The following is a 26236-nucleotide window of genomic DNA, read 5'->3' as shown; positions in this document are numbered from 1 at the left end:
ATTCTGTAACATAAATTTGCAGCAAAATACTGTACAATTTGATTGAACCCACAGCCTTAAATGTCAATAACTAGGTAGGAAGTGTTTTCTCCATGCCTACTTGTTTTGATGTCATAGCTATGCATTAAATGGTTAGTTGCATATGATTATTATTATAATTTTTATTTTATTTTTTGGATTTTTCCCCTTTTTCTCCCAATTTGGAATGCTCAATTCCCAATATGCTTTTTAAGTCCTCGTGGTCGCGTAGTGATTCACCTCAGTCCGGGTGGCGGAAGACGAATCCCAGTTGCCTCCGCGTCTGAGACCATCAACCCGTGCATCTTATCACGTGGCTTGTTGAGCGCATTGCCACGGAGACATAGCGCGTGTGGAGGCTTCACCACCACGAGGAGTTTACCCCATGTGACTCTACCCTCCCCAGCAACCCGGCCAATTTGGTTGCTTAGGAGACCTGGCTGGAGACACTCTGCACACCCTGGGATTCGAACTAGCGAGCTAGCGAACTCCAGGGGTGGTAGCCAGCGTATTTTACCACTGAGTTACCCAGGCCCCCAGTTGCATATGATTATTTGCATTTAGCATTGTTTTTCCTTGCTAGCTGCAACCTTATCAGAACAGACCTGCAACCTATTTTTGGGAAAACTGCTGCATTAGACTCAGGAACAGTTTGTGAATTGGAGGCATTTTTGGCATGTTCAACCAAGTATTAATTGGAACATGTAATTTGATGATGTCTTTGAGTCACATAGAAAAAAAAAGAGGGGCCACAACTCAGACAGTCAAGAGAGGTGTGACTGATGTGGCACCTGTTGGACTGGGCTCAGATTTCAAACGTTGGAAACCTGATATACTCCATAAATCTTCTGCTTTCATCTGGCATCACAGCACAAAAGTGACATGTTGCTTTACCGCCAACTCACAGTGCATGATAATACTTTGGCTGAGCGTTAAGGACTTTTGACTTGGACACTGGTAACTGATCCTTCAGACCAATACTTCACGCTGAAACATGAGAGCTGTGATCAGAATGGGCTCTGTGGTATATTTGTGCTTTTACAGCTATGATCACATGACCTAATCAATCAGTGCAACCTTGCAGTAAAACACATCATAGAGGCCTTAAAAACAAGAACAGGTGTTCCGCAGAGGACAGGTGTTCCACATCACAACAGAACAACAAAATAAAAAAACTCATAAAACATACAAGGTTAAAAAAGAAATAAAGGATGCTAAATTACCAAGCACAGCATGAATGGGTTGAATTGAAATGTTAACTCGTTTTTGTTAATATTTACTCAGACAATGATACAATTATGATTCTTTACTTAATGATGTGATGAATTTTAAAATCTGAAATGTATACTGAATAATCAAACATGTCCACATATTAAACTAATTTCATCATATTGGATAAGAAATTAATGTGTAATACATTGTGCATTATTATAGTAATTAAAATGCATTTAATAAATTATTACATTTCACAATCAATGCAGAATTGTCCTTGTAGGATCAATACATCAAGATCCATTTAACTCCCATATCAGGTATTCATCATTGCTTTAACACTGAGGCTACCAAAGACTTTATTAAACTTAATTGGGAGTTATTCTGTCCTGTGTCTAATCCTCAATGTGTTAAATAAGAGCAAAACTACTCACTCTCTCTCTGTTCACGTTCCTTTAAAATGGCATCAAGCCATTTCTGCTTGTCCTCTGCATTCTTGGCCATGCAAACAAACCACTTGTTTTTGGCCGTATTGTGAATCTTCCAACCATTGGTCACTGTGTAGTTATTACTGTGATAGTCCGCTAAAAAGACAAAGTAAAACAACATGAAATATAACAATTAAACAAGTTGAACAACAATTGCTTATAAACACCATTAACATAAGCGCATCAATTAGCAACTAAATCACAGAAGCGATTTTATAGCATCCAAATAAGTATTTCAGTGTGTAAATAAATAGGGTCCAAAATCGAATTGTCTCTAAAATCCTGTAAACATCATGTGAACCGTTACAAATAAAAACAACAGCAAAAAAACTTGCAGGTTGACATAACATGTCCATGGCCTTTTTTTCCCCCCATCAACCAAGATTTAAGGATAAAATTATAAGAATGTATAAGGAAAAGTGTATATTTTAGGTGACTGGTAATCATTTATTTTCTTATGTTTAATCACTTTTTTGCCTTCACAAGTTAATTTTAAATAGTACTACGGTGTGATAAATGAGTTTTTAAAAGTACAAATATTCCATGTAGTCATAAAAACTGCATGCAATATATTGATAAAGAGTAAGCAAAATGCTGTTTAAACTCATCTTGTATTATAGCATATCACACTGCGAGACATACAGTATCAACTCTCCAGAATTATTTCATGTCAACTACCTCATTAAATAATTTAACCTTAAGTTTTGCCCAGCTTAATAAGATTCCCTCTTACCATTGCTAAATGAGTTACTGAGCCAAATACAAATGCTGACATAGATAACCAGACTTTCTTCAACAATCTAGAACCATTAATAATGCAGAGAGGTTAAACTATCCCATTAGGATGAGAAATCGTTAAAGGAGCATTTCAGCAGGTGTCATTTCTCCCCCACCATTAAACCAAAGTCTGACACGTGTGTGTGTGTGTGTGTGTGTGTGTGTGTTTGAGAGGGATTCAGCCTTTCACTCAAGGTTCAATTTTATCCCCGATCTGACAGTAGGTGAAATATATAAAGAAATGAATGAGGTATGGAATAGGTTAAGAGGAGTGAGTTATTGCTGAGGTAGTATAAATAGATCTCACAGCACTGAGAGGATTTAGGAAAGGCTTTTAGCTCGTATAAAACTGGTTAGAGGGAATTTATGAGTAATCGTATTTGTCTAAGCATATAAAAGCAGCTTGGTAATAAACAACACCTACAGTAAGCATTACCAGACCTTTGTTGTGGCCTAATCAAAACAAGGAGATCGCTTTGCCAAGTCAGCTAATATCTAGTGTCGACTATTAGATTGTTTTTGTAATACTAAGCTGAATGCCAAGTAATACTAAGTTGCAAGCAGTGCCTCACTTCGTAAAACTGTTAATTCAATAGAAGTTAAAATAGAAAAATTTTAATTAAATAATTTAATAGGACCAATCTATGCTTCCTAAGCAACCAATTGGCCCGGTTGCTAGGGTAGGTAGAGTCATTTTTTGTTAACCTCCCCTTGGTCGCTATAATGTGGTTCTCGCTCTCGGTGGGGCGGTGGCGAGTTGTGCGTGGATGCCGTGGAGAATAGCGTGAAGCTTGCACACGTGCTAGGTCTCCGCGGTAACACGCTCAACAAGCCACGTGATAAGATGCGCGGACTGACGGTCTCAGACGCGGAGGCAACTGAGATTTGTCCTCCGCCACCCGAATTGAGGCCAGTCACTACGCCACCACGAGGACCAAGAGTGCATTGGGAATTGGGCATGCCAAATTGGGGAGAAAACGGAGAGAAAAATAAATAAATAAATAGGACCAATCTATGTCCTTGCTGATAAGCTAAAAGAAAAGTATTAAGTATGAAAAGATAAATATTAATTTAAATATTTAAAATTAAAATAATTGTATGCATCTTTTAAGTATTTTTTAGTAAACAGTCAGTAATAAATAGCAAAATTGTATTTAAAGGGATAGTTCGCCCAAAAATGAAAATTCTGTCGTTGTTTACTCACCCTCATGTTGTTCCAAATACGTATGACTTTCTTTCTTCCAGGAACCACAAAAGAAGATATTAGGCAATATGACAACCTCAGTCACCCTTCACTTTCATTGTATGGAATAAAGATGCAATGAAACTGAATGGTGACTGAGTTTATTGTCCCTTACATTTTGCCAAACATCTCCTTTTCTGTTTTGCTGATGAAAGCAAGATATACAGGTTTGTAACAATATGAGGATGAGTAAATAATGGATTTTCATTTTTGGGTGAACTATAACTTTAAGAACATTCAGATAAATCAAAACAGCAATCAAGGCGAATATCTCAATTTCAATCCCATTATCTGCAATCGTCCCACACAAAGTACTGTTATTTTTATCTGTAATCTTACCCAATAAGGCAACCAGCTAAAGGATATATTTTCACAGATGTTGGACATCATGTGACACCAGCAATAATAAAGATGACACTGAGCAGAGTGAAACACAAAACACAGGCTGAAATTGGTTGCATCAAGATAAGACGAGTGTGTTTCAGGCTGGTACTGTGACAGCCCTATGGCTAGTTTTTCATGTCCCAGAGAGTATGCTTTTCTATGTGGCTCAGAGAGAAAGAGAGAAAGAGAGAGAGAGAGGTTTCACTTCCACCCTACCACTTAAGGTGTGGTGAAAGACTAAGAGCAAAAGGTGAGAAGAACAGCCGTTACTTCCCCTGAGAGTTGAAGTTCATGCTTGGCTCAACAGCTGAACGGCACCTTTGACGAGAGCTCCTCCGCGCTCAGCACAGCGAAGGTGCTAAATGCAGAGCTCTCAATTCTAAGAATCACAGGCTGATCTTATCTTCAGGGCACAGCAGTGCTAATTTCGACAGCATAAGTTCCCTTTCAGTGGTTTTGTTTATTGCTTGCGATGTTCATAATAAGTATCACATGGTGTTTAGATGGAACAAACAAGGATATCATACAGGACGCACCCTTAAACCTCCCACGAACGGAGTTGTTTTGTAAATTTGTATTGCAGGACACAAACACAGAGATAGAAAACATCTTGTATGCTTTTGTTAAAGGAATAAATAGTTCACCCAAAAATGAAAATTTTCTAACCCTCACTGAATCTTCCTCACCTTTTATTTAATCTTTTCCCATACAATGAAAGTGCATGGTGACTGAGGACGACATTCTGCCTACCATTTACTTTTGTGCTCATGGAAGAAAGTCATATGGGTTTGGAACAATGTAAGGGTGAGTAAATGATGACAGAATTTTCATTTTTGGGTGAACTTTCCCTTTAAGCAGTACAAACAAATAATTTAGATACTGAATGAGTTTACATGTACAACAAAATGCTGGTACAGTAATTATCAAATATTGGCTCATTACAAAAACCTAAAAATGCGAGAAAACTGCATTTACACAAGTATTTGAATTGGTTTTTCTCTGGTTTTGACATCAAAACATAAACAGACACACGTTCAATAAATAAGCCGCTGGTAAAGGTGTTTATATGCAGAGTGCATTCAGGGTAAAATCTATGTGAGCCAATTAAGTTAGCTTATGATACAAGATAAAAGAACCATATTTTAGGAATTTACATGACCTTCCATTCTGTTTGCTCCTTAAGCATAATCAGTCTTAGATGTGCATGCAAACACACTCACTCAGAAAAGTGCTTAGATTTAAGAAACAAAGCTATAACATACCAGTTCCGTCTTCCACATTCTCAACCTCCATGACCTCAGTGTTGATGCGGCCTCTGAACACATACTGCGGCCCATTGATGGATTTCGTCCTCTTGGTGGATTTCTTCCCTGACACCCTGAATGTTAAATGAGCGGAAGAATGAAAACAGTATTGTTTCTACACATTTATCTGGACTTATCTTAAAATGTTTAACCAACTGGGGGAAACATGTAACAGTAACCCAAAACATTCATGCAAGTACATTGCCAATGTTATAGATTAGATCAATCGAAAAGCTTCCTATCTGGTTTCATCCAAACAGTATCCAATTAGATGGAAAATACAATCAAATTACAACTATCTCTATCCATTATGTAAATCGAGTTACAACTTATGCGTGTATTACATAACTAGAGTAAAGCTTTTAACGTCAGTGATGTGGGTAATGCTGTTAACTTGATTAATAATTGGTGTTGATGATATGAAATATGACATTAATACAATGCAAGCAATACTGGTAATGTGAGTACTGTTAGTAACACTGGTGTTAAGGATGGAGAATAATACTCGTAACATGAGTTCTATGCATTGCATGCGAGTCTGACCGGGACTTTCTCTTGCAGTAGACTAGGAGGTTGTCAAACAAAAAGAAAACCCGTTCTTGGATGTTCCCAGCTGATATCTTCAACAGGTTGCCTTGGAGCAGAAGTTCAGTGCAAATATCAGTCAAGTTTGTCCCCTGGAGAACAGAAGAAAGAAACATCAGTATTAGTCTACATAAAATGTACATTTATGCCTTTGGGAGACACTTTTATCCAAAATTACTTGCAGTGCATTCAAGATCGTTTTCAGCAGTATTTGTGTTTCCTAGCAATCAAACTCACGGCCTTGCCATTGTAAGCACCATGCTTTACCAGTTGAACTACAGGAACCTCTATACAGGTGTCAACATAATAGGATGTAATTCCACCATAAATATTTTAGTCAAAAGTGATTAGTTGCTTGTGTTTCATGAAGCAGAACTGACAGCAGCTGTTACTGTAAGTATAAATATGCGGTAGTCATTCATTCGTGTTTAATTGATCCATCCATTCTGTCAACAGGTGGGCATTAGATTTACCTTGGATAACAATCTACTCACATTTGATTAAGAGTAGTGGTCGACCGATATCTCACCGAGGACAATAAATCGGACGATATTCTAAATTATGTAATTATTGCATCGGCCCAAAAAATTTCCCGTTTGGCAGATTGGTTCCTTAAGGCCACGAGGGCGCAGATAATTGCCTGATTGTACGTGAAGGAGCATCTGAGACATGTAAACGACCAATCACAGTTCGTTTTGTTGTTACGTGCCATCGTGTTACTACAATAATAGACAGATGTGCAACACATTTTAAATTAAACGGTCATGGAGATCAGCTAGTTTTGTGTAATATGCATGACTGTGCCATGCATATCAGAGCAACGACGCGTTAAAGTGCTCACATGTTTCCTTCTCCATCTCTCTCCTCAACAGTTCCCTGGATCTCTTAACTGTCTTGACCAATGATAAAAAGGCAAATATCAAATAAAATCGTATACTGTCTGAAAATATGCAGGTATCTCGTTTAAACAGAAGTAATTCACGAACCTCACAAAAAACGAGTGTTTTCGTCCCATCCAGTGCTCATCTAATATAACTGAAGTCAGAAATTCACATACATCTTAGCCAAATACATTTAAACTCAATTTTTCACAATTCCTGACATTTAATCATAGAAAACATTCCCTGTCTTAGGTCAGTTAGAATCACTACTTTATTTTAAGAAAGTGAAATGTCAGAATAATAGTAGAGAGAATTATTTATTTCAGCTTTTATTTCTTTCATCACATTGCCAGTGGGTCATAAATTTACATACACTTTGTTAATATTTGGTAGCATTGCCTTTAAATTGTTTAACTTGGGTCAAATTTTTTGGATAGCCTTCCACAAGCTTCTCACAACAAGTTGCTGGAATTTTGGCCCATTCCTCCAGACAGAACTTGAGTAACTGAGTCAGGTTTGTAGGCCTCCTTGCTCGCACACGCTTTTTCAGTTCTGCCCACAAATTTTCTATCTGACTGAGGTCAGGGCTTTGCGATGGCCACTCCAATACCTTGACTTTGTTGTCCTTAAGCCATTTTGCCACAACTTTGGAGGTATGTTTGGGGTAATTGTCCATTTGGAAGACCCATTTGCGACTGAGCTTTAACTTCTTGGCTGATTTCTTGAGATGTTGCTTCAATATATCCACATAATTTTCCTTCCTCATGAAGCAAAGCTTCACGATTGGGATGGTGTTCTTTGGCTTGCAAGCCTCACCCTTTTTCCTCCAAACATAACGATGGTCATTATGGCCAAACAGTTACATTTTTGTTTCATCAGACCAGTGGATATTTCCCCAAAAAGTAAGATTTTTGTACTTATATGCACTTGCAAACTGTAGTCTGGCTTTTTTATGGCGGTTTTGGAGCAGTGGCTTCTTCCTTGCTGAGCAGCCTTTCAGGTTATGTTGATATAGTACTTGTTTTACCTATGGATATAGATACTTGTCTACCTGTTTCCTCCAGCATCTTCACAAGGTCCTTTGCTGTTGTTCTGGGATTGATTTGCACTTTTTGCACCAAACTACGTTCATCTCTAGGAGACAGAATGCGTCTCCTTCCTGAGCAGTATGATGTTCGTGTGGTCCCATGGTGTTTATATTGCATACTATTGTTTGTACAGATGAACGTGGTACCTTCAGGCTTTTGGAAATTGCTCCCAAGGATGAACCAGACTTGTGGAGGTCCACAATTTTTTTTCTGAGGTCTCAGCTGATTTCTTTTGGTTTTCCCATGATGTCAAGCTAAGAGGCACCGAGTTTGAAGGTAGGCCTTAAAATACATCCACAGGTACACCTCCAATTGACTCCAATTAGCCTATAAGAAGCTAATTGGCTAATTGCCAAAAGGCTTGACATCATTTTCTGGAATTTTCCAAGCTGCTTAAAGGCACAGTTAACTTAATTTATGTAAACTTCTGACCCACTGGAATTGTGATATAGTCAATTCAAAGTGAAACAATCTATCTGTAAATAATTGTTGGAAAAATTATTCGTGTCATGCACAAAGTAGATGTCCTAAACGACTTGCCAAAACTATAGTTTGCTAATATGAAATCTGTGGAGTGTTTAAAAAGTTTATTTTAATGACTAAGTCTATGTATACTTCTGACTTCAACTGTATCTTCATCTGAAGCACATATTCCATCAGCCAGAATCAAAAACTTCAGGATAAGGATCAAATGTTCCTCTAATAATTCACAAATTATGATGGTCAGTCCATGATAATCCAAGCAGGCGATCCACAGCATTTATACTCAGTAGATTGCTGCTGCTCTCGCTGGATCCAAACGAGCAGGTGAGTGCAACTTCAAAGTAATAGCACTTCACGTGCACTATGAGTAAATGTCAAATTCACTGTGTATTGTCTGTACAATTGGTTTGATTGGGTCTTTTATGAGAAAATGCGATTGGTAATGTGTAAATGCTATCCATTGTTGCTGGACTACTGTGTGTACTGCAATTTCCTTCTTTCTATTATAGGCTATTAACAATTTCATCATGCAGAAATAAATTAAACATTTTATGATTAAACAGAAATCAGAAGAACTATCTACCATTTAAAATATAATATAATATATATATATATATATATATATATATATATATATATATATATATATTTTTTTTTTTTTTTTAAAGAATTAAATATAATAAAAGTTTATTAAAAATACGTTTTGTGTAAAATTGAGTAAATATAGTGCTAAATAAGATTTATTCATTTTTTAGCAATTTTATGTTTATGTTATTTACTATATTAAATTGTGTGATATATCGGCATTGTATCGGCCACCCTGCTCTATGGATAACGGCATCGTCCATTAAAAAAAACTATATCGGTCGACCACTAATTAAGAGTATCTAATTTCATTTTAAAATCCTATTAAAATTAGGGCCAATTAAACATGTCCTTCCATCTCTCTCGCCAAGATAAGAGCGGTCCCTATCTCTTTAAGGGGACGGAGGTGATCCGACAGGTTTTTGGTAACAGAGAGTGTATCCAGTTACATACCTCAGACCATTAAAAATGTATTCTGCTCAGATGGCACGGTCCATGCTGACTTTGTACAGGATGTGATTTTCCATGCTTGGCAGGTGTGCTTGAGTGGGCGTGTGTGAGTGTGTTTGATAGGCAGACTCTATTTTCTCTGCTTAATCAATGGCGTGCCCAGACGGGTCAATTAGAGAGATGGGAATCAGCTTCCCGCTTGTTCTGCACTATTTACCTCTAAAGGTAATACACTCAGGACTAAATGGAAACTTAATGCATTTGCTTTTAAACCAGACCCCATATCCTGAAACCCTTCCTCTCTACTGAGGTTAAATTAACCCCACGTTTAAGTCCTCAGATCATTTGGCATGCTTAACATCATCTATTCATGATGTAATAAATCCATATATTTCTCAGTTTCAGTTAATTAAAATAGAAAGCCTCATTCTTGGACTGAAAGGTCTTGGTCTGATCTGGGTCTTGAAGGCTCTAGTCTTGGTCTGGGTCATAGGGGGTCTGGGTCTTGACAGGATTGCAGTGCAAGGGCAGCAACTGTGGTGTAATGGCCCTGGACGCACTCAATCGTAAAAGTTTTAAACAGCGCCTTTTAAGTACACTTAGGGCTCACTTCTGGCTATAGAAATTGCCTCACTTTGTACAGCTACTCAGTAGTGCATCAGATAAATCAATACAGAGGGCTAATGGACAGGGTAAACAAAATGAGAGAGAGAATGAAGTTCTTACAGTAAAGAAAAGAATAAGGAAAGGAAAATGGTGGGTACACGAGCAAAGAAAGATAAGCAAAGTGCTTAAAAGAGACACAGAACGAGAAAGAGGAGTGGAAAGTGACTTTGGGGTGGCACAGTCATGCATATTACACAAAACTAGCTGATCTCCATGGTAACAGGCTTTTGTGTTAAGATTTCCTCTTCCTGCTTGTGGTATGTTCTAAGAAAATGTCAGCAGCAGACACAAGGCGGCACATGTCCACATCACTGATTCTTTCTAGGCTACACTTACAAATGTACAAAAATTAAACATATTGTCATAGAGCTACTTCCCTAAACTAGAAATATTTTAAGATATAATGCAATCATACTGTAAATAACTGGTAAAAGGCTGCTAGAGAATTACAGTGAACCGTTTGACATTTTATGTTGTTCCTTTAAAACTATCAACCAGGAAACATACACAGGACTTAAATTTGTACGGTGTAACATTACCATCCATTTAAAAAATAAATAATGACTGGTAGTTTGATTCTCAATCCATTCCATTTCATACTTGTATGCTTCAGGTTTTGTTTGGTACCATTAGGGACTATAATTGTTAAAAACAGTTCATTACATCAAGTATTACACACCTCTCTAGTCATTTCCGGACACAGGCATTTGCCAAGAGTGGCACTGTTCTCTAAGGCAGCACATCTTTATATTGTTCATCGGACCACTCTTCCTTTCAGAGAAATCACTAAATAAAATTAAACTAAACCGTCACATTCCTGATATATAACCACTGACAGGGGAAAAAAAAGCAATAAATAAGGGCTGATTTTGAACTTGAGACTGCTTGCATTAAAAAAAGTCTGCATGTCACTTCAGCACTCCATTCTAATGTAGGTTTTCTGCATTTATATCTTTATGTGTGGATTACATTTCTTAATTGATCATACAGTTTTATTATTTTGTTTGATTTCTAGCAAATTTATGCGTATAGTAGTACCACGAGGTGTGGTTTTAAAAACACACTTATACTCCCTTCTAATATTACAAGACAAACACACACCTCATGTCTCCACTCACCTCCCAGCCCTCTATGTGTGACTGTAATATCTCAAGAGCCTCTAGTTTCTCCATCTGTCTCTTTGTCTCGTTGATGTTGCAGCACACAGCTTTCATGGCCTGCAGAGCCTCCTCTACAGCAGGGTAATCTGGATGCTTCTTAGGGGTCCTCTTCAAAAGCTCCTGAAGGGCAGATAGCAGGTGCTAGCTTGTCTTACACTGTTATACACATCAGCTATCTGCTTATAGCCTTCAGTTATGTTTACATGCAGTCTTTCATGACTTTTCATTTTTCATGAATATGATCATTAAAAAATGGGATGATTAAAGAGCAGTACACACAGTTGTGTGGTTTCTTACAGGGCCAAGTAAAAAGTAAGCATCTTGGCAAGCACCACAATTAATATCTCAACCCATAATGCACATGCTCTGCTACCCTTGCAAGGGGAACCATACCTTGAGTAGTAGAGGGTATTTACAGATTCTCTGGATGGGAGAGAGGAGGTACCCCTCAAGAGGAACATCTGTGCTCTTCTTACCTCCCAACAGCATGAGGTGCTAAAAACACAAACAGAAGATACAGAATATCTGATTTCTGCAGAAACACATTTTACACTGATTTCAATAATTAAAATGCAAGTTAATGACTCAAAAAAGTTAAGAATTTCCATGTAAAACATTAAATAGCACTCTCTCACATCCTGGTTTGCAAAGTCAAAGTTCCACTTAAAATCTGAATGACCAATTTATTTCCTGTAGCAATTTTATCTTACTACTGTTGAAACCTGTTAAGGGCTACAGAGATTAAACTAATCTGTGATCAGAGGTATCTCCTTCAAAATCTGATGTAATGAAAAGGAATGGAATTTTTCCTCCAATAAAGATCAGGTGTAAAGGTGCTTACCAGCAGGAAAGTTCGTACGTGGGGGATCTTGTTCAGCTCCATCAGTAGTCTGAGTGCTTTCTCATGGTTACTACAGTATTCCCCGTACACAGAGAAACGCTCCCTCTGCAGTGGAGAAAACAGAGTCACACTTCAAAGCAAACTTAAATAGATTTTACCAATGGAATACATTCAGCCCTCCCTGCAGAAAAAAAGCTGCTTAAACTAGCCTAGGCTAGTTTGCTGGTCTTTCCTGGTCTCCCAGCCTGTTGCTTTTGGCTAGTTTTAAAGAGGTTTACGGCACTTGTAAAATGGTCAGGCAGGGATACCAGCTAGATCATCTTAAACCAGCTAAGACCAAACCATGTTAAGCTGGTTTGTGTTTTTCAGAAGGGTTATTAGATTTAACTGGATCAACAGTCACTCTGTCTTTGTGATGTGTTTTAATATTCCATTCATATATGCAAGCCATACCACATACAGTTTTTGGGTGTGGATAAGGCCCCCAAACTGATTTTTATATGCAGTATTTCAAGGTTAGATAAGCCTGTTTTAGGCACACTCCTATTTATTATTCTCATGTTCATATGTGAGATGTCCAACAGATAACAATCACACTGTAATCTCTCTTTGTGTAACTCAATGTCACCACCTCCTTTGGCCATTCTCTAAATACTGAGCTGAGTCGTGACATAAGCAGATGATTTCAGGCAGTGAAACTTTCAGAGAAACAACGAGGCTCCTCACCGCATTCATTCTGCCCTACATTATTTGAAACAACACGGGAAGTGAAATCGAAGTGCATTGGTTTTGTCCGAAAGCCACACCTTCTCTACGGGCTGCAAAAGCTAGGTGGAAACAGGAAGTTGCATGTAGAAAAAAGATAAAGAAAAGCAACTAATCTTTAGGTAAAAGTGAGCACTGCATGTGTAATCTCAGCCTGCAGCAATTACAACAATAGGTCCATCATTTAACCACCCATATGTTCTATATTTTGTGTGATTACACTACCAGTTACTCTACCCCTAAAAGACTGGACACACATACTGATTCTTTATTATTACTATTTTCCACTTTTAAGAATAAAAGTAAAGTTATCAAACTATGAATTAATATAAATTTAACTATGGGAATTATGTAGTGCCCTAAAAATTTTGCACAAATCAAAACTTGCTCACATTTTTTTAGATTTTATCTTCTTCAAAGTACCCACCCTTTGTCTAGATTACAGCCCTGCATAATCTGGGATTCGTCTCCAATCAACTTTTTAAGTATTGGAGTTGCTATAATGTGTGCACACAAATTAAGTCAGGTGTGTCCAAACTTTGGACTGGTAATATATAACAATAAAATTAATTAATTAAAAACAAACAAAAACAATAAATATATTAGGGTTGCAACTAACAATTATTTTGATAATCAATTAATCTTCAATTATTTCTTCGATTAATCGGAAAAATAAAAATTTTCTTAAAATGTGTTTTTTTTTTTTTTTTTTTACTGAAATGATAAAGGGCGTAAGGATATGGTTTGATTTACTGTACTGAATTCACGATTTTATACTCCCTCAAAACTTTGAACAAATCCTGAATCATGAAAATTATTATTACTTTCAGGACATATGCGAAACAGTTCCTTTACTTGTAAAACTTAGAGTACTGTTCATTAAAGAGTAAAATTATTCATCAGGGATGGAGTGGGACAAGGCAGGCAGAGGGAAATTGTGACACGAGAATAGAAATATTAATAGTTCTGCCCAGCTGAAAAATACATAATTATGTTAAATACATATGCTTGTTCACTACGTGTTTCTAAAGTATTCTTTTCAAAAAATAAAATTTTAATGGTAATGTATGCTTATCCAGTAAAATATATTTGCCATAGTAAACATTTACTGGTGAAATCAGACATTTGGACTATCAAATATCAAGGACCCTAAGCATTATTATAGAATACATTCAGCATTATATACAGTTTAATATTGTACAATCATCTGTAAAAGTAGAGCAGATTCACTCTCGTGCTGAAAAATTGCATCATTGTATTAATGCTCACTGTATTACATGCGCTTACATGATGAGAAACTATCTAAAACACTTTTTTTTTTAAATGCTCATTGTGACATCTTTGAAATCAGTGTGACATCTATGAGATGCACGATTTATTACACTGAAACTGAAATCACGGTCTGATGTTGCACAGTTTAAAAGTGATGGCGCTCCCTTTCTCTCTCGCAACCGGTTTGATTGACGTGGATGCACGCGCTCGCTTGTGGTTAAGACAAACAGTTTTGCAAACACGTGGAAAAACGCGCCTGATTTTTCATTCATAACATGTATTCATTAAAACATAGAATATAGCAGTAAAATGTAAGTTATGTGCTTAACTTAGAGAGACAACTCTTAAGCGCATCAAACAGCACAAGCACTCTGTCAAGGCACCTGATGCAGTAACCAGTTCATATTAAACTGTATGCTTATCATGATCTTCTTTGAAGTGTTTATAAAGTGCTCTCGTGCGATGGGCATCTTGGGTCGTGGTTTTTCCACTTCAACTTGTCTCCGTCGTTTTTCAAACGACTTTCATCACGCAACACATTTTTCACTGGGCTGTTAAGTGACATCATTGACGGAGCTTCTCCGTGCTCACTGCAAATATCCAACTAATCGATAATGAAATTCGTTGGCGATGATTTTCATTATCGATAATTATAGATTAGTTGTTGCAGCCCTAAAATAAATGAATAAATACGTTTTAGAATTAATAGTTTATAACTGCAGTAAGGTGTGGTTTAATAAAAGGGCGATTTGGAAAAACAATCAAACAAACACACTGTCAGGAAGTGGTCCAGAAAAACTGTTGAACGAGGATCAAATCAGGGGTGAGGTAACAGAGTATTAAATATGCATGCGGTGAGGGTAGGATGTCATTTATCTGAGCTCCACAGGAACAGTCTGTGTTTGTACAGTAACCTTGACAGCTGAATTTTCCTGACGGCTGAGGGTGCTTAAACCATCCTGACAGAGCAGGAAACCGATACTGGGATTCCCAAAGGCAACCGTGTGGTTATGACTGGACAGCCGTTGTGTTTGTTTTCCTCGCTCTTTTGAATGCATCTCTATTTCCATTTGCTCTCTTCTCTCTCATTCTCTGTCCACTTCCTCCCTCCATAATTTGAGCAGGTTCTGTCCACCTCTTAATTTCCCCAACTTTGTGTTTGCTTGCTTAGACAATGTTTTCCATTTTTGTGCAGGTGTATGACCCTGTTTACACCTGGTATTACTGTAGGTCCGATCTGATCACAAGTGGTCAGTGCTAAATGCAGGTGTAAAAAAGATCCAAAAACGTTTTATGATCCGATCACTGAAACAACATTCAAAGGTAGTCAAAAACACTTTCATTTAGTGTAAACACTACTTCGTCCTGATGCATCCCGAACAACAGTAAAGGACTGCCTACTCACCTGTCAATCAACAACTGTGCATAAAATTGGTTTAAAATTTTGCCAGTTATGTGCAACTTCAAAAGAATATAACCATCCGATCATAAAAGTTTGAGAATCACAATAATTACTTGCACTTTACAGAACTTCAAGTACATCTGATATCAATATGGAGTGAAAACTATGATCTGTCTTATCTGATCACTTGATCCTGATCGCCCGAGACACATCTTGATACCAAGTGCAAACAGGGCTGATATATCGGCAGCATATTTTAGTGTGTGTGCAGTGTGTGTGCCACTGCAGTTAGGAGTTTCCGTACTCTGGTTCGGCCCTCAGGGCTCCAGAGCTCAGCACCTGTAACGAGAGAGCTTTGCACCATCCATGACTGAGATGAACATCTGTCCTGGCATATGTTTTCTAACACAGTCCAACACAGATGCATACACACACGCAGTCACTGCAATTAAGGGGAAATTCAATCCAGCTTAGGTTAAAACCTCAGAACGTTTCAATGAACTTGGTCGAAGGTCGGCTATAGATGCCAATCCCGAAATGGTTTCTTGTGATAACCATAGAAAGAGTTAAAGGAAAGCATTAACATGCAAGGCTTTAAATGATACAACTGCTGTTTAAAGCCAGCACTAATGAAAAGAAATTAATTAAATAACTAAATATCATCATTATCATTACTACCATAAATAACTTCCTGAGGTGGAAAAGTATTTTAACTTACAGACAACACAGTTTTATAAAGATAAAAGAAGCAGAATTTTATACATCTATTTAGTTAACATTGAGAAAACATTGCTGGTTATTTTAAGCAGTGGTGTGAAACACTTGAGTAACTGTACTTCATTACTATACTAAAGCATTACTTTGGGAAATCTGTTCTTTATTTTCAGAGTAATTTACTAAATACTTGTACTATTACTGAATTACATTTATAAGGTGAAAAAACAGGATGCACTTGTATAAATCCAACAACCCTTTCAGAAAAACGTATTACACTCATGCTTTATTTAAAAAAAAAAAATGTCTCAACTGAATCTCACTCAATTCTCAATTCTCTCTGAATTAGACACTGAATCTCTTCTGTGGCAGCTGCTCTTTATGACACATGCCACACAAGGGTTACATTTTTTGGATAGGCTTTTTGCCACTTTATTTAAAGGACAGGCAAGAGAGGATAGAAAATGAGGGGGCAGTATACCTGTTTACTATAACAAGTTAGAGTAGCTGGTATATTTTGTCTTGTGTGGAGATTGTTGTGGCAGAGATACAGGCCAAGGGCTTGAGTTGTTTGTTTTGGGTGAGTTTACAGTCTCAGAGGCTGATGGTATTTTGAGAGAATGGAGGAGTCTTGGTGAAAGCATAAAGATTGAATATATTGGGAACAATCCCACACTGAGAGCAAATTAAGTTCAGCTGAGATGTGTAGGGATGGACTGGTATTGAGATTTTGATTACTTGCATTACACTATGTACAAATGCACTACTTAAAAAATTATTTTAAATGGATATTTAAATGGAGTGAAGAACTGATCAATAATCTCATGGACTCACAAACTGGAGAAAGACATGTCCGAGAGAGTGGTGCGCCTGAGGTTCAGGCTGTAAACTGGCATCCAGAGTGGAGAGAAACTCACAATGAACCTCCAAAATGGACTCGATGTTGGAAAACAAGATCTGTGAGAGAGGAAGAGAAGAAATTAAAGAAAATCACCAAAACGAAATGCTCTTTTTTTTCTTCTTCTTCTGGTTCTCAGCTATAGTGGGTTGCAACCCAAAACTGGGTTCGTGGGCCTGTTCTGATTGTGGACAGCAGGGAATATTCAATGCTAAATGCAAATCAAAATGGCTAAACTAACCATATAATTGTGTAGAGTAAGGATAGCAAAATAAATAGAAAATGCTTCCTTTTGCATATTTTTTGTTGTTTGATTTTAAGGACATTTTTGTTTACTTTTTACAATAATTATTATTATTTTTATTTTTTTTTTGGTTCTGCGTTGGGTTGCCACTCGATGTTCAATGTAAAATCTAACAAAGCAAAACCAGTTGAATTACTGCTCTAGATGAAAGATTCTTTCTCTAATATGTTTAAAATATGTTTTACCTTGAACTGCTCTGGTGTCAGACATTGTTGATTTTCTGCAGTCTGTCTAATTCTCTGAAGAAAAGCCTGTTCAGAGAGAGAGAGAGAGAGAGAGAGAGAGAGAGTGTAGTGGTTATTGTTTACAGGTGGAATCACTGCTGTCTGATAGAAAGGTGGGGCAGATTTTGATCATGCACTTAACTCATGATTCTCACAGTTACACTTCTGTTCATTTTTTTGAAGATGTAACAGTTTCCTGCAGGTTTACAACCTCTCTCTGGTCATAACTTCCACCTAACCCATTTTGCTACTAATTCTGTGAGAAAAACCTACACCGTCTCAAATATATCAGAGAGCAAATCAAGTTCCATGTAGTGTCTACTGGTTTAAGCAAGCAGCAAATCCAGATAGACAAACAGAGAAGTGTCATAGACAAGTTGGCAGAGGCTTTCAGCACAAGAAAGCTTTATCCCACTGTGGATACAGACTATGTGCCGACAATGAAAGGCTGGGAGCCCCACTATACAAACACACATGAACAAGATATTTACCATAAATACAACAACAAACCAGCAACACAACATCCTTAGTAACAATTTATATCAACATGAAAGAACAGAACATTATTTTAAACATCCAGTCTTCTGTTTTAATGTCATAGCTCTGATTTGTCTCAATAGAACCGGTATGCGTTGCTCTTTTATAACATGGGGCCTAAAATCGAAACATAATTCCTGATCATTCACAGACAGAGGAATACGATTTTAAAAAAGAGGCAGTTGAGAGGAGGAGTAAAAATATCTTCAGCATTTGCATGGACAGCTTTAGAAGAGCCTCCCCTGGTGAAAGAGAGTCTGACACACAATGACTGTTTCTAATTCTGGCTCTGTAAAAAACAATTCTCATCAGCAGAGGCAGTGGAAATGAGCTGATTTGCTAATAGTGATATGGACTCACCCCACCCCAGTGTCTGTTAAATTACCTGACACTCCGGCTATTGTCTTCAATGGTCTCCCACAGCAACACGACATAGCCAGCTAAAGACTTATCTAGAGCATTTTCACCTTTGTCACACGGATGTTGTTTTGTTCATTCCATCTTTCTCTTTGTTCTAATTATTAGTGTGTGTAGGTTATTCTGTGCGTCAGCGTATGGCAAACTATTTCAGAAACTCCAGCAGTAGAAAATCTCTCTCATTTTGCAATGCAATTAAATACTTTTAAGTAAAACATACTAATACTTAAAGGACTAGTTCACACAAAAATGTACATTCTATCATAATTTTCTCTCCCTTGTGTTGACTTACTTTCTTATGCAGAACACAAAAGGAGATGTTTTAATGAATATCTCAGTCCATCTTAATAAAATTGCAGTGGATATTGCCTCACTTTAAAGAATATCAAAGTACCACAAAAGTAGCCCATGCGATTCGTGCTTTCCAAGTCTTTTGAAGGCATACGATAGGTTTGGTGAGAAACAACCTTAGATTTAAGTTATTTTTAGTGAAAATCTTGACGTCCGTTCTGCGTTCATGAGTGCATGAGAGACGTTTGTTCACAGTGACATGCATGTTCACATGAGAACTTGTTTTTAGCATTAAATTTTAACCTAAAAAAAAGTTCAAAGTTAATGGACATGTTATTAATCAACTACCCCTTTCTCTTTCATCCTTCTCTCTTGGATTTTAAAAGCGTGCAGGACATTAAACATGGGCCATCACGCCTCTTTTCCTTTAACCACAATGATAGGATGAAAGTTTGTTAATGAGAACCACTTGCCACACCACAGTATCCTCCTTATCCCCCTCTCTTAATGACAGACTAACTCTCAGTCACACTTCTGTATCTCTGGAAGACATTTCCCAGTTTATGCTCCTCTAAGAGTGTTTGTTTGCAGGGAGTCTAAACCACATTTAGCTGTAAACTTCTCTAACATGTGAAATCACATGCTCGCACTCAAGAACCATTGGATAACATAAAGCCAAAGTGTAGGCCAAGGAAAGGCTAATTTCCCCAAAAAGCATAAACACTGTGGCTCTACCAAAACATTGCTCTTTTTATTTGAGCATCCTGACCAGCCCGACACAGCAACATTGGCTCAATTACTGGTGTGAGTTTGGGGAGAGACTATCCATTTCTTCAATCAATGGAACTTGAAATTTGGCGACAGTGGTGCAGAAATACATCAGCTTTAAAACACAACTTAGACACAAATTCTGAAAAAAATGGTGGTGGTGCATGTTTGGGCAATGCGAAGTAGACACACATCAAGAGGCCTAAACACAAGCTTGTAACTGATACCCAGTGTAATGTAGGTGATAATGATGGCTGTGAGCTACAGATCCTGCGGGCAGTCTGAGGGGACCGTCCCTCAGGCGTGGGCTAATTAAATCTCTCGTATGGCTCAGACAAATTCATCCATAAAATGGTCATCTGTGTGTGACGCAGCCTGAGGGGCTGGTCGGGTTAAAGCCAGGATGTGGAGCAAGGGCATGAAGGGCAACGGGGGTGTTTGAATAACACAGATAGTTTAGTTCACTGAAACTGTGCTCCAATGGTATCCCTTCCTTAAATAATGTACTTTAAGGATCTAAAAAAAAAAAAAACTTTCTTTCCCCAAGTGTAATTCAGCACCAAAAATGTCCTTTGCTATTAATCTTGTTTTACTTTTTATATTAATTTTTTATTTTCTATTTTTGTTTTCTATTGTTTTGAAATATTTGCCTATATATTTGCCACAGCTGTACAGAACTTTGGGTCCGTTTTTTTTTTTTTTTTTTTTTTTTTTTTTTTTTTAATGCGTTTTATAAATAAACATGGCTAGAATGTTGAAAAAATACAGATTGAACCTTTTGAGATTCTCTCTCAGGCCTCTATGGACTTTATTCTGCCCTTTTCTGGCCCTTTACAGCATCACTCCTGTGCTTATGTACAAAAAAAAAAAAAAAAATCACATAAATAAACAAAAACTATAAAAGCTACGTTGTGCTTCCATGGCAACTGTCATCGTTCCTCTGGGCAACGGTGAGTGTGAAGTCAGCAGCAGAGGATGACAGGTGCGATTTGGGGCAAATGTGCAAAATGAAAAATGAATTCATTCATCCTGATTCAAAGATGCAAAGGCATTGAACTATTGAAATACTGAACATCAACCTGCAATTTTGTTGTGACTTGCATTTCAGTAATCAGGCGTGTCTGTGATTCATTTCATCTCAATATAAAAGGCTGGAACAGATCTAAACAAGAGGATGGAACTCCTGGAATTGATTTCCTGCTCAAACTGAACATTCATGCGTATGTATATGAGCTTCAAACATGACGGATACATTTGATATGTACTTTTCAGAGGAAATAATTATGACAAAGAACTTTAAAACAAATTAGATTAGATTTTTTTCATTTTCTGAAGAACATGCGAGTGGCACTTACCCATGCAAAATTAGCCGCCACAATGAAAGGGAGTTCAGGTTGGTTGCTGGGGCATTGCTACGCAGTTGCTAAGGTCTTCTGGTAAGTTGCTCGGTGGTTGGTAGGCTGTTACTGCTTACTGGCCAAATTAAAAAGAGCTCACCTGTCATATTGTGGTCCCTAGATATGGCTTGGATCCCACCTTCAATGCAAGTCTATGGGATTTTTTTGCCCGTTTTATTGTCTGCCAGGTGAAAAAGGATTTAAACAAGAATAATACAATTTTTATAACACTCCTAATGAGGCTCAGATATTTGAAGACTGTGATTGTGGCCTTTCTGTCCAGCTGGTAAGACAGACAGGGGAATAGAGTTACACACAGTAGAATAGCCACAGGCTATTAGATCTAGAAGAGCATGAATGTGTCCATATGTCACCACAAAGGAAACAAGCTGTTCACTGACTCCTTTATTCCCCCTCAATGAAATGCTTTGCCAGGAAACAGACGTTATAATTTTTCCACCTGCAACACAGGGTGACCTTAACCAAACACTACGACTAATTCAATGACAGAAGAGAGACCTTGGCCTCTTGCATTTCAGGAAGGAAAAGGCACAACAAACCTTTTCCGTAACAAAAAGGCTGCTGTTTCCCACACACACATAATACATCAACACTGTTAATTGTTTAGATGGGTTTCCTTTAAATTAGTGCATTATCAAACAATGATTGTCATTATTGAGATAAGGGGGAATGTGATTCGGAAGCTTGCACAGCTTTCACCCTTGTATTGGGGATGGACTGCTGCCAATTCCCTTACCACATAGAAACAGTGAAGTAAGATTTGTGTGCATAAACACACAGAGCCCTGATGCACTGATACAGTATCCCCATAAATTATTTGGACACTTTTGCCCACTTAAAAGACACTTAAAATGCAGGAATTGCATTAGATCACAAAACATCAAACCAAGTGGCTTCCGCGAACAAACGATTACCTGGACCTTTTCTTAGACCACTGTATATCAAGGTTTTATAATGTATCTAAGAAAGTACAGACATGTCCAATATTGTCCACTGTTGAATACATCACCCAGTACACATTCTGTAAGTACATACTGTATAAGTTCCTTTGAAAAGGAAGCATCTGGACAGAATATAAATGTAAAGTAAATACACGTGTGGTAAATACTAGCATTATTATAGTGCCTGTGGCCATGGCAATTTCTTTTACAGGCTTGTGTTGCCTTCCTAATAATGTTTACACTGAAGAAATATTCTGAGTTCAGCTCTTTTGTTAATTTATGTTAACAAGTTTTTGTTTGTTATTTTCTGTGATAATTGGTTCTGTGGTAAAATTTGAAGCCATTTATATAGGTTGCTTCCAACAAAAAGTGTAAACACTGACGCATTGCAACATTGGTGTGAGTTTGGGACGGGACTGTGTGTTTGTTTGATCAATGAATTTCCATGACTTTTCCAGTCACTCATGATTACCAGATAAGGACATTTTAAAAATCATTTTATAGAAATTCCACTCACAACGAACAATTTGCATTCCTTTTCCGTGACTTTTTAGGACAGAAAAATGTCCATGTAAAATGTCCATGACTTTGCCAAGCCTGGAAATCATAATTATTAATCAATCGCAACTAAATTTGAAAAATCACAACTCCCTGGTATTTCCGAGTTTTCATAACTGAGGGAACCCTGTTCGTTATTTCTGCAATAATAGCACTGTTTGGTTGCTCAAAAATTACATACTTCACCACCTTTAAATTGTATTTAACTAGGAAGACTCCTTTAAAATAGGTTGATAAGAATGTCAATTTCCCCCTTTTTGTACAGAACGTCTTTAGAGAAAACCGCTTTCTCTTAATTCCTTAAACGGCATAAGGAAATCCGCGTTCTTGTTTACATGACGTTTCAGAATGCCGCTTTCTGCTAAAGCCCTAGAATAAACCGTTTTCTTAAGTGCATGCAGGGGTGTAAATTAACGAATTACAAATACTCTTGTTACTGTAATTAAGTAGTTTTTCCCAGGAATTGTACTTTAAGTAGTTTTAAAATGGTATACTTTTACTTCTATTTGAGTACATTTTAAGGGCAGTAACTGTACTTTTACTGTGCAATTTTCCCTCTGTCTGTGTTCACTACATCTCTGTCCTGATTTAATTTTTATCCATCAACGTGATTGAGTCTCGTGACTCCTGTCAAATCAAATCAAACATAGAAAATTTGAATGGCAGCGCGACCGGTTGAGTGACGCCCACTGCTTTAATCAAGGATGTGGAGGATGCCTCAAGAAGCAGTTCAACTACTGACATCTATGTCCGTATCTAAAAGGGATTTTCGCAATGAAGAAGGCCAGTTGCTTGATCAGGTCATGTGAGTTTAGCTTGCTCAAGCCAGTCGAGATATAAGCATTAATTCTACGTCTGATTTGAAGAAACATATTGAGGTCAATTTCATATTTCTTCTCACTAAATTTTCTGTATCTATAACACCTATAAATTAGCTATCTATCACTGAGATTACTGGGCTGCTGTAAGAGACTTATCCAGTGTTAGCTAGGTTGTAGGGCTGGGGGATAAAACAATCTAGATATTTATTGGGGGAAAAAATCCTCGAAATCGATGATAAACATTTGACTAATTTTCTATATTTAGTCTATGTTCTACATCTAGACCAGGGTGCTCATTACGTTGATCGCAATAGCATGACAACCACTGGTTGATCTTGATAAAAATCTAAAAGATTGACTTTTTATTTCCTTGTTTCTGTAGCCATGTGCTGTTTGACTGACAGGTGGCTTGTGTGAGTGTGCTTTACATGCGCGTGTGTTCTGAGAGCACTAATGCGGATAAGTGCTTAAACAGTCAAATACACTTCACACTTCAGACAAAATGCCAGTCTTGGCGAGGTATTAATATAAACACAGTCAGTTTTGGCTAAAGTGTCAGACTTGAAGTGTACATGTAACCAAATAGACCACTGTCTAGTGTGTCATTAAAAGGCTCAAACAACAATAACAAGAAAACAAGAAAACCACTTACTGTTATTGGCTGAATCAGTGTACTGAAATAACTTTTTCATCTTTTCATCTCTGTAATCATGTCTCCCTTTTATTTTTGGAATCAGATTCATGTAATGTTTATCATAGATAAGTGATGTATTTTAAAAGTTGGCAGTCAAAAATACCTATAAAATACCAATATTTTTCATTCTTTTTGGCAAACAGCCATAAATAGGAACATAAATTACTGTGTATGTGCTACATTTTGAAACTGTAGCATACAGGGTTTATTAAAGGGGGCGTAGCAATCGCAACCCAATACTCAATACTCATGAGTACTTTTAAATGAACTACTCTTTTACCCTTACTTGAGTAGTTTTTAGGACAGGTACTTTTACTCACACTACATTTTTTGGGAAGTAACAGTATTTTTTACTTGAGTAGGATTTTTCAGTACTCTTTCCACCCCTGAGTGCATGTAAACACGGTCAATGCCAAATCCACATCCAGATTAGGGATAAAAGTCTGTTTCTTTGGCCTGAAACCAAACCAAACTGCAATGTACACAAAAAAAACTGTTTTCTCACACAGATGTAGTCTTATCATATTAAAAAAAGCAGGGAGTTTCAGAATGAAAAACCACAGCGGTAAATTGATATACAGTATCTGATCAACTGAGAAAATCTTACTGTGATTGAACAACTTGAGGTGCAGATCCAACAACTAGAACAATATGCCAACACCCCTCACACAACCAACTGCTGTGAGAGTTTACATATTACACAGCAACTGCAAACAGACTGGCAAAGGACTCCAGTCGCACCTGGGCAGACCTATTCTGAGCTAAGAACCATTCACTCCTGTCCAGCTCATCTCTGTCCTCAAGAGCCTGAAGAGCCATTTCTGTCACACTAGCTCGCTCTAGGAGGGGTCAGACACTCTGCTGAAAAGCGATGGGCCACTCTAATGACCTTCTCTACGGCCTCTTTCACAGAAGAGGGTCTTTCATTATCATGCAAATGGGCAGAGCACTCCAACCCTCTCTGATAAACAAACATCACTGCAACTCAATTAGCAGATATTAGCAATGCCAATGTGTTGCCTTTTGCAAGTATAGACAAATGAAAATGTATTACACTGGCTATGTTGGGATTAGCATGCAACCCTTACTATTGCTCTATGTATAATGTGGACAGTATGCAACATTTCTTTATGCATAGAATAACAAGATGACCTACTACAACTGATGTTACTGCATAGAATACTGTACCCCACAATGCAATGTGCTTGACTTGACTTCCATTTGAGTTTGACAAATGAACCAGAAGAAACATCTGCCAGGATTTTTAACATCTCTTTCTTGATTCGACTTCATGAGATCGACTCACCATGACAGACTTTAAAAACAAATTGGATTTAAATTGCAAAATAATGATGACAAGTAGGCAGCACTCACTGGATTAAACATACAACGTTATGAGGTCATGTGATATAGTGAGATCATGTGTCTACTGTTTCAATACTTCTTTTTGAAATGTTTTTTTCCTACAGTATTTAAAAAAAATAGTATGCAGTATACTGTATAGTTTGTGCTGTGCATTATTCAGTAAGCAGTAAGTTAGTATTTCAATGCAAATTTCTAGACAGATCACAGGATAATAAACAGCAATACACTGCTACACTGTTTTGGATTTTTAGGAAAGATTAGCTTTTTTTCACCTTTTACTGGTTGGCAAATACTTAGTACAATGAGAATCTTCCTCACAAATGTCATCTTTTTTAAGAATGAACACTCCCTATAATCAGAGCAATTGATATACTGAGGTGAAACTTGTAAAAAGGAAATAAAGTTGAATTCTCTTTACGGAAAACAGAAAGAGGAAGGATATGACTCAAAACAGGAAACAGTGCGGCATTAAAAGTACATTGCATGAATTGAATTAGGCCACATGCATGTGCACTGCTACAACAGAGAAACAAGTTGAGGCAGAGTGGTGAATCTGGGTTAAATTTATAAGATGACTGTGTCTTAGCTTTGCAAATTCATTCCACTCACTGAGAGGAAAGAGAGCTTGAAAACTTGTAACTTTCAGGGAATAGTGTGTTTTAACAATTCTTGGTGTAAGGAC

At 37.4% G+C, this 26236-nt stretch overlaps 1 protein-coding gene across 1 annotated transcript in view; it reads right to left on the bottom strand.

Moving 5' to 3' along the window:
* Positions 1-26236, bottom strand: part of LOC127424116 (phosphatidylinositol 3,4,5-trisphosphate-dependent Rac exchanger 1 protein-like) — a 93102-nt gene that overhangs the window by 46216 nt on the left and 20650 nt on the right. Inside the window, exons 2-9 of the mRNA XM_051669020.1 lie at positions 17706-17771; positions 17153-17275; positions 12166-12270; positions 11718-11819; positions 11283-11444; positions 5970-6103; positions 5385-5500; positions 1665-1814 (exon numbers count right to left, since the gene is read on the bottom strand). Coding sequence (XP_051524980.1) covers positions 1665-1814; positions 5385-5500; positions 5970-6103; positions 11283-11444; positions 11718-11819; positions 12166-12270; positions 17153-17275; positions 17706-17771 — 958 coding nt within the window. The remainder of the gene's footprint in view (positions 1-1664; positions 1815-5384; positions 5501-5969; positions 6104-11282; positions 11445-11717; positions 11820-12165; positions 12271-17152; positions 17276-17705; positions 17772-26236) is intronic.

Source organism: Myxocyprinus asiaticus, chromosome 33, assembly GCF_019703515.2.
Source record: "Myxocyprinus asiaticus isolate MX2 ecotype Aquarium Trade chromosome 33, UBuf_Myxa_2, whole genome shotgun sequence".
NCBI classification, from domain to species: Eukaryota; Metazoa; Chordata; class Actinopteri; order Cypriniformes; family Catostomidae; genus Myxocyprinus; species Myxocyprinus asiaticus.
Note: the sequence above shows the minus strand (reverse complement) of the source record. Positions and strands in the feature narration are given on the sequence as shown.